The sequence below is a fragment of the Diplotaxodon limnothrissa genome, linkage group LG23 (assembly GCF_057381915.1).
Source record: "Diplotaxodon limnothrissa isolate DT_005_m linkage group LG23, D_limnothrissa_male_GT1.1, whole genome shotgun sequence".
Lineage (NCBI taxonomy): Eukaryota > Metazoa > Chordata > Actinopteri > Cichliformes > Cichlidae > Diplotaxodon > Diplotaxodon limnothrissa.
Window position 1 is genome coordinate 24,470,240 of NC_140617.1, and position 13,650 is coordinate 24,483,889.

At 40.4% G+C, this 13,650-nt stretch overlaps 1 protein-coding gene across 3 annotated transcripts in view; it reads left to right on the top strand.

Moving 5' to 3' along the window:
* LOC146608113 (nck-associated protein 5-like) overlaps positions 1 to 13,650 on the top strand; it is a 187,296-nt gene that overhangs the window by 124,085 nt on the left and 49,561 nt on the right. For all 3 annotated transcript variants that reach the window (XM_085347468.1, XM_085347469.1, XM_085347470.1), the window contains 2 exons: positions 4,561 to 4,651; positions 10,331 to 10,510. In XM_085347468.1, coding sequence (XP_085203594.1) covers positions 4,561 to 4,651; positions 10,331 to 10,510 — 271 coding nt within the window. The remainder of the gene's footprint in view (positions 1 to 4,560; positions 4,652 to 10,330; positions 10,511 to 13,650) is intronic.

The window sequence follows — 13,650 nt, forward strand, 5'->3', positions numbered from 1 at the left end:
ATCCAGTGAGATGCCACACACACACACACACACACACACACACACACACACACACACACACACACACACACACACACACACACACACACACACACACACACACACATCTGTGGCTTCAGTGATCTCTGAAATGGAAGGGGTATGGAAAACGAGGCACCTCCAGAGCGCACCGGGTCTGTTTAGAAACACAAAGGCTCTCTTTCAGGTGTGCCACAAAACCAGACCTTCTCCCTCCTCCACCTCCTCCTCCTTCTCCAGCCACAATATGAGCAGCAGGCAGGCATCCTGAGGCATCAAAGTGTTTCTCACCATCCTGCCACTTTAGTAAAGTGAAGGTCACCGAGGCCTTGCCAGTTCACAGCGAGTTATGCAGGTGTGGACTTGTGTGCAACAAAACCAAACTTTTGGCAAACCATGTCATTCATGTATTCATTTAATTCTTCTGCTTCGCTTTGCCGGCTTATCTGGTGCATTTTTCATGTATTAGAATAATTTCGACTCCATCTGTTGTGTCGCTTAATGAAATGTCATCGCAGTTTAGGTTTAAAAGCCCCCTACACACACACACACACACACACACACACACACACACACACACACACACACATTTACCCCACACACTGCTCTACATTTTTATAGTGCATTCTCATAAATTGTTGGCAATTCGTTCCTGAATTGTCGCGGATGAGATCAACAAAATAATGAAGTGCTGTTCAGAATCAGCTCATGCACGTCACGTTCGGTTGGAATCAAGAGTCACAGCTTGAGAAACTGAGTGTGAAACTGAAAGTTAGGTGTTTTAAAAAAAAGACCTTTGTGACTTCTTGAAAAATTGCTAGGGATTTATCTCTCAGGCTGATAGATAGCTCAGTGGCATGTTAATACACAGAGGCAGACACTGGTGCTATATCTGTTGGTGGTCATCTGCCCAAATCCCCTCAGCCCCAAGGACGGCAACCGCTTGCAATGCTGATCATGTTCGTCCTTGACCCATTTCGGCGTCTCCGGACACCGAAGCTATCCGTGTCTACGCCCTCTTTTCTCTATAGGTTGTGCTGATTAAGGGCAGCATTTAAAGCAGAAACTGGAGCAATCTGCCATCAGCTCTGCCTGACTGCCGCTTTGACTGTTCGTTCAGCAGCTAGCAGCCTGATTACAGCCGGCTTTATGGCTCAGCCTGGACAGATGGTGTTCCTCCTCTGCCCTGCCTCCATGTGCTCATTTTCACCCACTACCACATAGCCGACAGCCACTGCTGATCACTGAAAAGCCACCAGGAACATCGTTGTGCTCTTCTGCCTTTGGCTCCAAAAATATGAATGGATAAAACCACTGGTCAGTCTCGACATTATAAAAATGAAGACAGACAAAATGAGGAGCATTGGTTATCGTTGGGTCCTGGTATTTTTATGGTTTCTACTTTGCACTTTGTTAGTCCACCAAAATCTGTTTCAGACCAAACACACAACTCCCCGGTGGCACCAGCTTCTTTGAAAATGGCAATGCTCCCTACCATAACGCTAAAATAAGAAAGACAATAAGAAAGGGAAAGAATAGCGTCCATGGGAGAGGCCAAGGAGAAAACCACTGCTGACCAAAAACAACACAATGGTTCGTCTCACATTTACCAAAAACATCTGGATGATCCCAAGAAAATATTCTGTGGACTGACGAGACAAAAGCTGAACTTTCTGGAAGGTTTAAGTCCTGTTACATCTGACATCAAACTAACAGCATTTCATAAAAAGATCATCACAGCAACAGTCAAACATGGTGGTGGTAGTGTGATGGGGCTGCTTTGCTGCTTCAGGACGACTTGCTGTAACTGATGGAACCTTGAATTCTGCTCTGAAGGAGGATGTCTGACCATCAGTTTATGCTCTGAAGCTCAAGAGCACTTGGGTTTCGCAGCAGGACAATGATCAGAAACACAGCAGCGAGTCCACCTCAGAATGACTCAAAAAAAAAAAGAAGGTTTTGGAGTGGTTGAGTCAAAGTCTGGACTTAAATTGGATTGAGATGCTTTGCATTGTCCTTAAACAGGCCCTTCATGCTGGAAAACCCTCCAATGTGTCTGAATTAAAACAATTCTGCAAAGAAGAGTGGATGTAATTCTTCCACAGTGATGTGAAACACTGATTTCCAGTTTACACAAACTCTTGATTGCAGTTCTTGCTGCCAAGGGTGGCAGAACCAGTAATTAGGTTTAGGAGGCAGTTCATTTTTTCACACAGCGACAGGTAGGTTTGGATAAAATTGATCCCCTAATAAATGAAATCATCATTTTAAAACTGCATTTTGAATTTACTCAGGTTATCTTGACACATGTAAGTGTGACAAATATATAAAAAACGAATAAATCAGAAAGGAAGGTTCCTCACAACACTGTACGTGAGAATCCTGAAACCTTGAAGAATTTCTTTGAATTACACAAGTATTTTTTAAAACTGTGTAACAGTGTCCTCGTAGCCCCCACATACAGTTTATGAATGTTTGACATTCTTGTACAAATAAGTCAAAACTTTGATAACATTGCCTGTAAATGTGTAAAGGACATCCAGAAATTGATTGAAACTCTGGTTGGTTAAACTTTTTGAATGATTCATGCACTTTTGCACTGCCTCAGTAAGTAATACAAGGCCTTCTGTCACACTGACAGGCACATGAGTCCCGACTTTGAGGCTAGAGAAAAAAGGAGGTGATAGTCCTTGCTAATGCAAATAGCATGCGGCAGACTGGGTTGAATGTCGCTCTGAACGTTCAAATTTACATCTCAGCTCCTTCCGTGTGGGTCCTTCCTTGTTTAACTTCACCGCAAATCAAACCAATCAAAAGTTGAAGAAGAAGATGGTGTCATGAATCCAGATGATTCCCAGCTGACAGTGTCAACGTTTTTTCTTTTGTCGAGACTTTTTTAAAATTTATTTTTTTTTTTACAAAGACTGCCTGTTACTCTGGATCCTCTGGTGCTCCTGAATGTCAGTTTCATCTTATCACTTCCATTTACATGATCCCAGCTGGGCCCGAGATTATCTTTCACAGCTTATCTGGTGCTGGGGTAGGTTTTCTTTTCTTTTTCACAGAATCACAAAGTGAACGCCTGTGAGGTGAAAGGTCACCGTACAGCGCTGTGGATTGAAAGGGCATGTGGCTGCTATTCAGATGGAAATAGGTAGAGGTGTTTTCACTCTTTGGTACCTGTTCTGTATGCAGCTTGCAGCGTTCGCAGCACAAAATAGAAGCAAAAGATTGTTTCTGAGCAGACGGGGGCCTTGAAGGTCAGGGTCGCTCGCTTGGTTTGTGCTGCCGTGATTGCGCTTAATTCAAGTCATCAGCAGACGTGAATACAGCTGTGCGCTGACACACGCCTAGAAAATCTCACACAATAAGTCAGTAAACACTGCGACTGCAGTTTTTTGCACTCAGTCTGGTCATTTTGGACGACATGTTCCTCGCATAGCGAACGGAGCAGAAGTTGGGATTCAGTCCAGAAAAATTGCGACTCATCCATCTTGTGTCTCTGGCTCTGATTCAGTCCCATTCCCCTTTCTATTTTCACTTCTGAGCCATTTGTGTGTGTGTTTGTGTGGGCTTTCTTATGGAGAGTATTAAAACAAAGGAAGAAGAACGCAATGATCCGTTTCAAACAGCAAGCCTTTAGCTTGAAAACAGATTCCACGTCAGATGTTTTTAGCCGAACATTTGACTCTGCTCATCATTTTGAGGCTGCTGGTATCACATGGGTTGGGATGTTTTATATACTGTTGAGGTCATTTGGACCTTGGCTCTGAGTTACTATCTTTTTTGGAGTAGTGGAACCTAAAACCCTGAAAGGCACCGTTATTAGCCTTTATCTATCTTTGTTTTTGCTTGGGTGAGCGTGCATGAGAACAAGAAGTCCTCGAAATTAAATTAAAATATGCACCATCCTGCAGAAAAACACATCTGCCAGTACATGCCTCAAATCTGAGGGTGGTGGTGGAGGTTTTATTAGATTTCTCAGGAAAGATGAGGGTTTGCTTTACAGTAAGAACGAAAAATACAGTACATGCACTACCCCATCTAAAAATGGGGCAGGTGCAGGGCCAGAAGACGTATCGACACATGAAAAAGTCCAGCTTTACCTATTTATTATTAATATTATTTATTGTTTGGGATCATTATCATGATGAAAAATGAAGATGTTACCAATCAGATGCTTTTACCAACAGTTTTGACAACACTCGGTCCTAATTTCATGTGTAAAAAAAACGTATTTAGAGCTAACAGGAAAATAAACTGTTTTAAAACTACACTTCTTCACTCCTACATGTTTTGTTGACCCTACATGCACCCTGAGCTCCTCCGTACGCACACAGTGGCAATGTATAACATTAGCATACTTCCTCCTTTGCTGGGCTGATATTTAGCAATGTTGTTGTATGAAATAAAATAAAATAAAATAAAGAACTTAATATTAGTTTTAAGGACATTATAGCCTCTGACTTTTAGGTCTCCACATCATCATCATTTCCCACTAATGCATCTTTTTTTCTGACGATGTGTGTTTCGTGTGCGCAGGATGGAAGAGACAGTGCGGTCACTGCTGCAGAATCAGGGTGTCCTGGAGCAGACTGCTGTGGACACGGTGGACATCATGAAGGTCTACAAGGTAAACTCTCATTTAAAAATCTCATTACAGTGAGACTGTGATGCCAGTGATGGTCCAGAGAGAGGTTATTCTTAAAGCTGCTTAGGAAAAAGTACAGAAATAATGAAAGGACAAATGAAATTTGTTATTTTCAGAATTTATTTACTGACATGCAGTGATCATTTAGTAGAGACATGCGTCTTTGTCTTCCACTGTTTGTTTTTTCTTATTTAGCTGAGAGCCTGGGTATTGACTAAAGCCAGACTGAGTCAAGATGAAAGAATTCATTCCCGGCCCTGTTATGTAAGAGAAATAGCTGCTGGGATTGAGCAGAAATGCAGAAAGAATAAGTAATACCGTGTATTTTTGAAGCTTGGGTCACCTTTGGGGTCTCACTTCACAATTTGGAGCTGAACATGTTTACACAGTGTTGCAGTGCAGAAATGCTTCGCTCGGTCTATCATCAGTGGGGCATTATCTGAGAGGCCTAACTATAGAAAACAAATGTTCTTTTGCCCCCAGCTATGTGTGCTGCATTCATTTGTAGTCTTGAAAATACTTTAGACTCTTAGAGTATTTATTAAGCCTCACTGGTCGTTTGTTTCTTATATGTCACACTAGGGGCACACGGTAACTACAGTGTCCATAAAGCAGCAGCCACATTATTGTCTTTAACTTCGAGCCGGTGAAATGAGAGTGAAATGCCTCGAGGGAGGAGAAGAAAAGGGCAGCCACTAGTTCATGAAGTATGCAATAAAAAGAGTGTCTTTATTAATGACTACATGTGTATATCACAAGACAGGAATAGATGCAGAAAAAAATCATCCTTGACTGATGAGTGCGAATCAAAGTGTCCCGAATAAAGAACAAGGATCGTAAAGTTCACTGTCAGTGGCTCTATTGCTTATGTATTCCACTGAGTACATGTGAAACATGGGTTTAGCAGCCATAATAATAGACTCATGTCTGAAAGTTGTCCTGAGGCGCAAAAGCTTCATCACAAAAATGCAACTCGACAGTGCAGTCTTATGAAATATATATCAAATGAATCCACTTTGTTAATATGCAGATAGCGTTGTCTGTTGTCTGTGCATATAAAATAAACCCTTAAAAAGGGAGTGTGAGGGGAAGAAACACTCAGTCAGTGGTGTTAAAAAATTTGGGGTTCTGAGCATGAAGTACTAAATCTGCAGTTCGTCTAATGGCCACTTGAGGCTGTTCTCCAAAAGCGATTCAATTCACCCTGGACACCCATGTTAGAAAATACTTTACAGCTATAGAAAGCACATTTACAGTTTAATACAAGAGTGTTTCTGACTTCTGTGCTTCCTTCTTCACAAAAACTCTGAATGGGGTTAATTTTTTAATAACATTTGCTAACCTTTGGTTGTAGGTGGGATTTGAACCTTACTCTCCCAAGTGAAACTTCTGTACTCTTTATCTAAAGCCTTAAAAGGAAAACAATAGACAAACTTGAAGAAACTCAAGAGCCAACTTCAATAAATTGTCCATCAAATACTGGAATTAGGGGTAGCAACTGTGCTAATGGATTCCTGCTACTACCCACTTCCACTAATTGGACTTAATTGGATCTCTCTAATGTTGTTGGCAATTGAATTATCTGAGGAAAAATATGACCTGCTGTGATGTATAGAAGATTGTGGCTTATGAATTAAGTTAGAGTATTTTATTACAGTGTAATTAAATCTATACCGTAGATACATCATAACCATTAACACCGAAGAAGCCCTATGCCATTTCCTGACATGCACCTCCATTGCCTCGATGTAGCTCAAAACACCTTTGATTGGCCTGTTTATGCATTTTCAGCTACTTCTTCTGCTGCCATTTTCAAAAGCGACTGTAAGATAAGGGATCAATTTGAAGAGAGAAAATCAGCCACCAAATTGGTTTTTGGTGCCAAAAGTGCGCGAACAGGTATAAATGCTGGCAACGGTATTGGCTACTTGCCTTGGCTCAACACAGAAGTCTAAAATAAGCTTTAGTCTCTTACTTAGGCACCTGTTATCAGATGGCACCTTGCTAACTACACTTGCTAGTGTTAGCTTATAGCTTAGAACTCGTTGTACTCCAAACATGGTAACTTTTGCCGTCAAAATACCAACAAGAACGCTAACACTGCAAAGTTTTTTAACTGCAGAAGGTGGAAATCTAGAAAAACCCATTGCAATTAAACAACAGGGAGACTCCCTTCTCAATTGTTCTTTGCCCCTCCTACCAGTCAGTGCTAATTTTTGTCTTCAAGTGAGATTTGAACTCTACTCTCCCAAGTGAAAGTTCTGTGCTCTTTATTTAAAGCCTAAAGACAGACCAACAGGAAGATCAGGAATCTATATCCCCCTCAAAACCTTAGCTAGTATATTCTGAAAGGCTACTATATATACAAGATATGTTTTTTATGGTAGCCTATATTGTACTACATTACCATTAGTATGTTAGCATGCCAGCTCTCTACATAGTGAACTGCTAGCTAGATTAAAGCAAATTAAAATGGATATACATCACATAAACCTTCATGGAAACGATCACAAAATGATAACAGATATATGAAGGACTTGGATTTCTTTATCTTTTTTAGCAACAGAAGTCAAAAATTTAAAAACAAGCTAAACTCAGTGATCTGCTGCTTGATGTAAACTGTAAACATTTCCTTATGTGATCAGCAGCGGATAGAGAATATACTTGGAGGGTTATTGTGCTATTCCCATATGCTGTATAACTAAACACCAGCCGCTCCTACGCAGTGATGTGCTCCTGCTGCCGCTGCTGTATTCTGTGTATTCAGCAGGCAAACTCAATAACTTGAAAGGGCAACGTGAGGGACAAAGTTCCCTCCCCTCTCCCACTCAAGACTCTCTCTGCGGAGATTATTACAGAGCCCTTTAACGCCGTCTGATGAGCAGTCTCTCAAATCACAGGCATCACAGGCGAACGAAAGCAGACTTAAAACCTTGACTATAAAGTATTGCCTTGAACACAATTGTCTGATGGAATCGAACAAGATTGAAAACCTAATACATGTTTAGACGACATTTAATCAAGCGGTGGGGTGGGGGTGTATTCTGAAGGACATTATTTCCAATTCCTTTTAGAAGAAAGTAGCAGCTTGGTCTGTGCAGCTTTCAGATTTAAAAAAAAAAAAGAGTTGCGGCTATTCATCTGTGATGCTAACCTCACTTTTGTCGAGCACATTAACCGCAGGTGTCTTCAGACTTCATCTGCTGAGGAGGAAAATTTTAAGGCACATGCACAGTGATATGTCGCACTCAAGTTCTTACTCTGCTCTTGTGACTTAGGATGCAATAATACCTTCATTGTCATCTAGCTAACATGTTATTAACATTTATTCAACACATCTTTTTACCAAAAGCCTGCAGTTAGTAAGTATAAAGAACTGCAACTAGGGATCACTTCAAGAGGTTTTAGGATCAATCTGAAGGGTCACAAGATGATGAATTTGTGAGGAAAAAAAAAGAAAAATGTGCATCAAATTTGGGTCTTTACCATCCAGCTTTTCCTCACATATTTATTTTATCCTGTGAATCTTTGCCTCTTTGAAAACCTGTTCAAATGAAAGAAATCAAAGACCACTGGGGGGAAAATTGCCCTAAATGATCAAGCACTGAGACACTGCTGATTTTAAAGAAATCAGCCACTCTTGAATATCAGATACAGCAAAGTATTTTACTTCATTCATTTATTCAAGTGCAAGACTTATTGTAGGAAAATAACAATTCTTTTCTCAAGAATCATCAGTATATTCAAGCTCTTATGACTGAGATCCTTACTGGACTCCTGAATGACCCAAACAAAAGTGCTTACAAATCTCCAGAACCAAGCACTGTATATCAAAGTTTCTAGCTTAACAGGATTAACGTGCTGTTTATCTTGTTGGGAGTTGGAAGGTGTCAAACTGTGTCAGTTAATTGAATTACTGTGATGTAGTAACAATGCAAACAGATAAATACCCAGTTTTGCATTTTTGTAAATGGTGAAACCTCTAATAAAAATTCCACTATATTTAAAAGAAATCGTCAATCGTCAGTCCACTAAATGTTATCGCCACAGGCCAAAGACAGAAAAGTCACCAAGGAAGTAAATGTCACCCCTTAATTGGCCAGACTGGATCCCTCATACCTGAGAAGGTTGCTGGAGGAGGATAGTACGCTGTTTATTTGCAGTTTATATATCAGGAACTATTCAACAGCACATTTTTGAGAAATATTTGCAGGCAGTGAAGTGAAATATTGGAAACACTGGTTGTTCTCGATTCTGTCATTATTTGGCTGTTTTTGTCCATACCCATGATTCTCTAGTAAAACTAGAATTTTACTAATTAAAACTCAGTCAGTCAGTTTTAGTTCGTATTACTGCTCAACAAGCACTATTATTTGTCGACTGACTTTTAGGGCCAACTGGAAGTTGATGTTAGAGGAAGTGCAGCTTTACTTGCCCAGAACTCCAGCTGGGCAATCACTGGTTGTGGGCAAGCACTGACTTGGTTTTCCTTGAAAGTCCAAAGACCAAATCTGAGTATATCTCATCAAAAACAATTATTATTTTCCCCCCAGGTTTATATAATTTTTCTTATTTCAGAAGTTATCTTATACTGGCTACTTCTTGTCTCTTACACTTATTAAGGTACGGTGAAAGGCAATATTTAGAGAACATCAGTGCTCAAATTTTATTAACATGTTCAGCCTATGATGAGCGCTTGCAAAGGTCACCAGCTGCAAACACTGGAACCACTATTTTAGGTTTAAAAATGCCAGAGAGCGATGACTTTAATATCTAAACTACTGCCAAAGCAAAATTCACTTCAACTGAAAAGTGGAGTCAGATACTTTTACAGCTTTTAAAGTAAAAAATGCAGAACAAAGCGTGCATCAGAGTTTTCATCTAAGGTGATGTCTTCAAATTGTTTTCTCAGACAAACACAAAAGCTGGAACAATCCACTTTGGGGCTTTTTTTCTTCTTTAAAATTCAATGACATTACTATAAATTGTTTGTTTTGTTTTTCAGCCCTTGTAGCAAAGAAGCAGATGATCTTTTTCCAGCAAATATTGATGAATAGATGTTTTCAGTAAGCATCTAATGTGAGGCTCCAAAGATCCCTTGAAAAGCATGAATAGTGTTCTAACTGTGACCAAGAGTTTGTTTTTAGCAGTTTGGCGCTAGCCAGACAGTACCTCATTATTAGCTACTTATAACCAGTGTTTAATTATCACAGATGCCAGGAAACACCAGAAGAGAAAAGATTGCTGGCAATGAGACTGCGTGAGACAGACACTGTGTAAGGGCAAAGAGGGAGAGCACAGGATCCCCATTATACAGAAAAGAAAGCCCCTGAAGGTCACTGCCACTCTTTAGAAAACAAGAGAAACATGATTAGGGATTATGGGATGTTTTGGAGCTCTGTTGTTGAAGCTGCTTCCCTGTTGTCCCATCTGCCCATCTGATCCTCTCCCCTTTTCCTTTCTTCTTCATTCACTCCCTCCTTCCCTCTGAGTTCTGCCTTTCACGCCTCCTTAACCGTTTTACCCTGAAACATTTGTCATACCTCTATTTTCAATTCTTTCCTCCCATCTGCTCTGCTTTTTGCTCGCCAAATTCATGCTTTGATTTTCTGTTCCTTATTTTTCCCCCCCTCTAACCTCTTTTCGCTGTCTGTGCGTCAGGATAAACTCTCTGAGGAAGTGCAGAAACAGCACGACGGCCCAGTAGAGAAGGGCTCCCTGCCGGTGACTCAAGCAGAGCTGGACCCCAGGCTGCTGCTGAATCCTGAACATGATGCCAGCCAAGCAGAAGAGGATAAAGACAAAACCAAGCTCCTGCTGGAGCGCCTCAAGGCCCTGGAGGTACTAACTCGCCACCACGCATTTCTGTTGTCTCTTTAAGTCTCTCCTGCTTTGAATTTTTCAGCTTTCTTTTTCTCTCTGCCTACCTCCTTTTCCTTCTGAGTTTTCTTTATTCGTGCCTCTGTATACTTCTTGTATCCATACTCCTAGCCACCCCTGGCTATCCTTTGTGGCCAGCCCGTCTGACAGTTGTCAGAGTCCTTGCTCGGTTGTGTCTGAAAGCATGACAGCTCATCAAATTCTCCGGTCTCCTTCATTTGGAGAGCAAAGTCATCCTGTGAGAATCGCCGCCGGGGCCTCGGGCTGTACTCCAGCTTTGGTTTGTTTTCCTCTGCGCTTGGGGATTTGGGCTATACTCCGCCACGAGCCAAAGCAGCCAAAGCAGATGCTCAGCCACAGCGATCTACACTGTTTGTTTTTTGTGCTGAAGCCACTGGACACATATCCGCTCAGATCTCTTCAGTAATTAAAGTGCTCAGGCTTAATTAAGTTAGGCTTTTAGTCTTCACTGATACACTCCTAAGTGGCTCCACGTGGCTTTTTGGTTTTGGTGTGGTGAAGGGTGCGTGGCACTCGGTCTTACCCCGAGTCATGTCACTCATTTCATATATTATCATCCCAGTGAGTGGATGTCATCCTTTGTTATTTGTCACATGCATACGGCCAGGAGCTGCCCTCTTCTACCTTCTAGTCTGGCTCAGGAGGCTATTATCCTCCGCTGCATCAGTGATAAACAGAGAGCAACACAGATTATCTAGGAGGAAGTGAAGAAGTAGAAGTAAATGTCATGACCATTTCCTAACCCCAGCCAGACACTTTGGTGCCTAAGCTTAACCCAGGGGTCTCAAACTTCCAGCTCCAGAGCCACATGTGGCTCGTTTATCCAATTCCAGCAACTCTTCTAATGACGGTAACAAAATAATTTAATTATAAAAATGAACAAAGAGGTTTGTTGCTTTGCTTTTTTTTTAAAGATAGTTTTCTTACTGGTGTGCTTGATCTGTGCACTTCAGTTATAATTGAAATGAAAATGTTACTTTTTACTAAAGCTATTATGCTACATAGAGCACGAGCGATATAGCATTTTTACAACTGATATCGAGATTTGGTGATTTTAAAAATCTGATATTTTATTTCTTTTAGACACACATTACAGTAAACTAATTTTCCAAACATATGTTATGCGTAATGATTAATCATTATTAAGGTAATATGATAACACAGTTTAAACATGATCTTGTTTTATTGGCACGGCTCGTCATTTACTCGTTTATGCTCAGCTTGGATCATCTGGTTATTGTTTGTGCCATTCCAAACACATTAAAGAGAGGCTGCAAAGGGAGTGCCCTCTGGTGGACAAACTATGTAACATCAACATTCATAACATGGTTGAAGGGTGTTTTTTCTATCCCTGGTTTACTTTTTAAATTTTCATTTATTGGCCTTTATAAATAGCAAATCCAAAATAGCTACGTTCAGTCGATAATATCAGCCCAGCAGATATATATCAGTCATGCTCTAATGCTACATGTTTTATTAATCAAAAGCAGGCTTGAAGTAGGCCTTTATATGTCAGTAGGTTTTTTTAGTTATTTCAAATATAAAAACTTATTATATATAACAAGTACACAGTATTGCACCTATTACTTATGTTAATAGTGTAATATGTATTTAGCTGACTTCATTATAACCCCACACACAGCAGTGTCTCCATACAGCTTGTTTAAGCCAAACCTTGCTAAAAAGTTGCTCTTTTGATAGTAAAGGTTGTTGACCTCTGATATAAACAAACAGCGCACATATTAAATAAAAATAGAGTGAATAAAATTGAAAATAAAAGGCAAGTTGTTAGAAAGCTTGTATAAAAAAATTGTTTTGAGCTCTGGATTAAATGGATAAAGCTTCTACCACCATTCATGCTTCATTCTGCTGAATTTGGTTGCTGTTTTCTGCCCTTTGCTTCTGTTTCACTTGGTGGAGCAGCTTGCATTTAATGAGGTGGCAATTACCTACTAGATACTACAGAGTACCTACTACTCAATCCAAATGCGTGTAGAAAAATAAAGATGACACTTTGGTAGCAAGAAAGACACATGAAGGAGAAAGAAGTGAAAAAGTAAAAAAAGTCCTCAGAGTGTATTTGATCTTTTCTTCCTTTTGTTTGTTCATCCCTGAAAGAAAACAGACCCTAATTACAGCAAAGTGGCAGATAATTGCCTGCCTGTTGCTCCTCCAGCGGTGAGTTATCTTCTGAGACTGGCGAAAAGTATGGTCAACCTGTCCCTGCGATCCATCTGGTGAAGCGCATTACGGAGACGCTACATTTTAAACAGCTTTATCAAAAGTTATCTGCCGTTTTTATTCCTTGCTGCTGTGTGGGTGATGGATGCACCCCCAGCTAAAGCAGCAGGAACAAAACAGAGGCAATACATCACTGCCCCTCATTGTGCATAAACTCCACTGGCACTAAGTAAGCACCGCCCGGCTCCTGTTTCTGTTTCTCTTCATTAACTTGGCAGGCACGTGCTGCAGTCTGTAACCGGGGCCTAAATGAATACACATAGCACATTCTGGGAGAAATGGCCACTGGTCATTTTACTGATTAGGTGATAAGGGCATTAAAGCTAAAATTACCCAGGAGTCCACACCTGACAAACACAACCTGATAAATATTTACCAAAGACCCAAAAATGCAAGCGTGTGAGCCTGTTGTAAGACGTGTCAGGGTATATACATTATATATGGATTAGGTTGAGTCTAAAGATGTCTGTACTTCACATATTGGTGGATAAACTGGATAAGCTATAGGTTTGTAATTGCTGTAATATTATTTGACAGCATAGATATATTCCTATCAGCTATGTAAATTGTTTTGATTTTACCCATGCCAGTTCATTACTAGGAAGCACCAAATGACAGGGAGATAAAGTAGAGTACTAGTTGATGAAGAAAATGACTAAAGAGCTAAAGAGCCAAAGAAATGTTCTCAGAGAATGTTGGGCCCCAAAAAATAGAGCATAAAGAAGAGTCGAATCCTTAAATTATTAGTCACTAAACAGTGAGAAAAAACTACTGTCAAAAGAAGATTAGTATCCCATGTACAGTAATTTGAATTTTGCAGTTCTGTTCTGGAACATTCC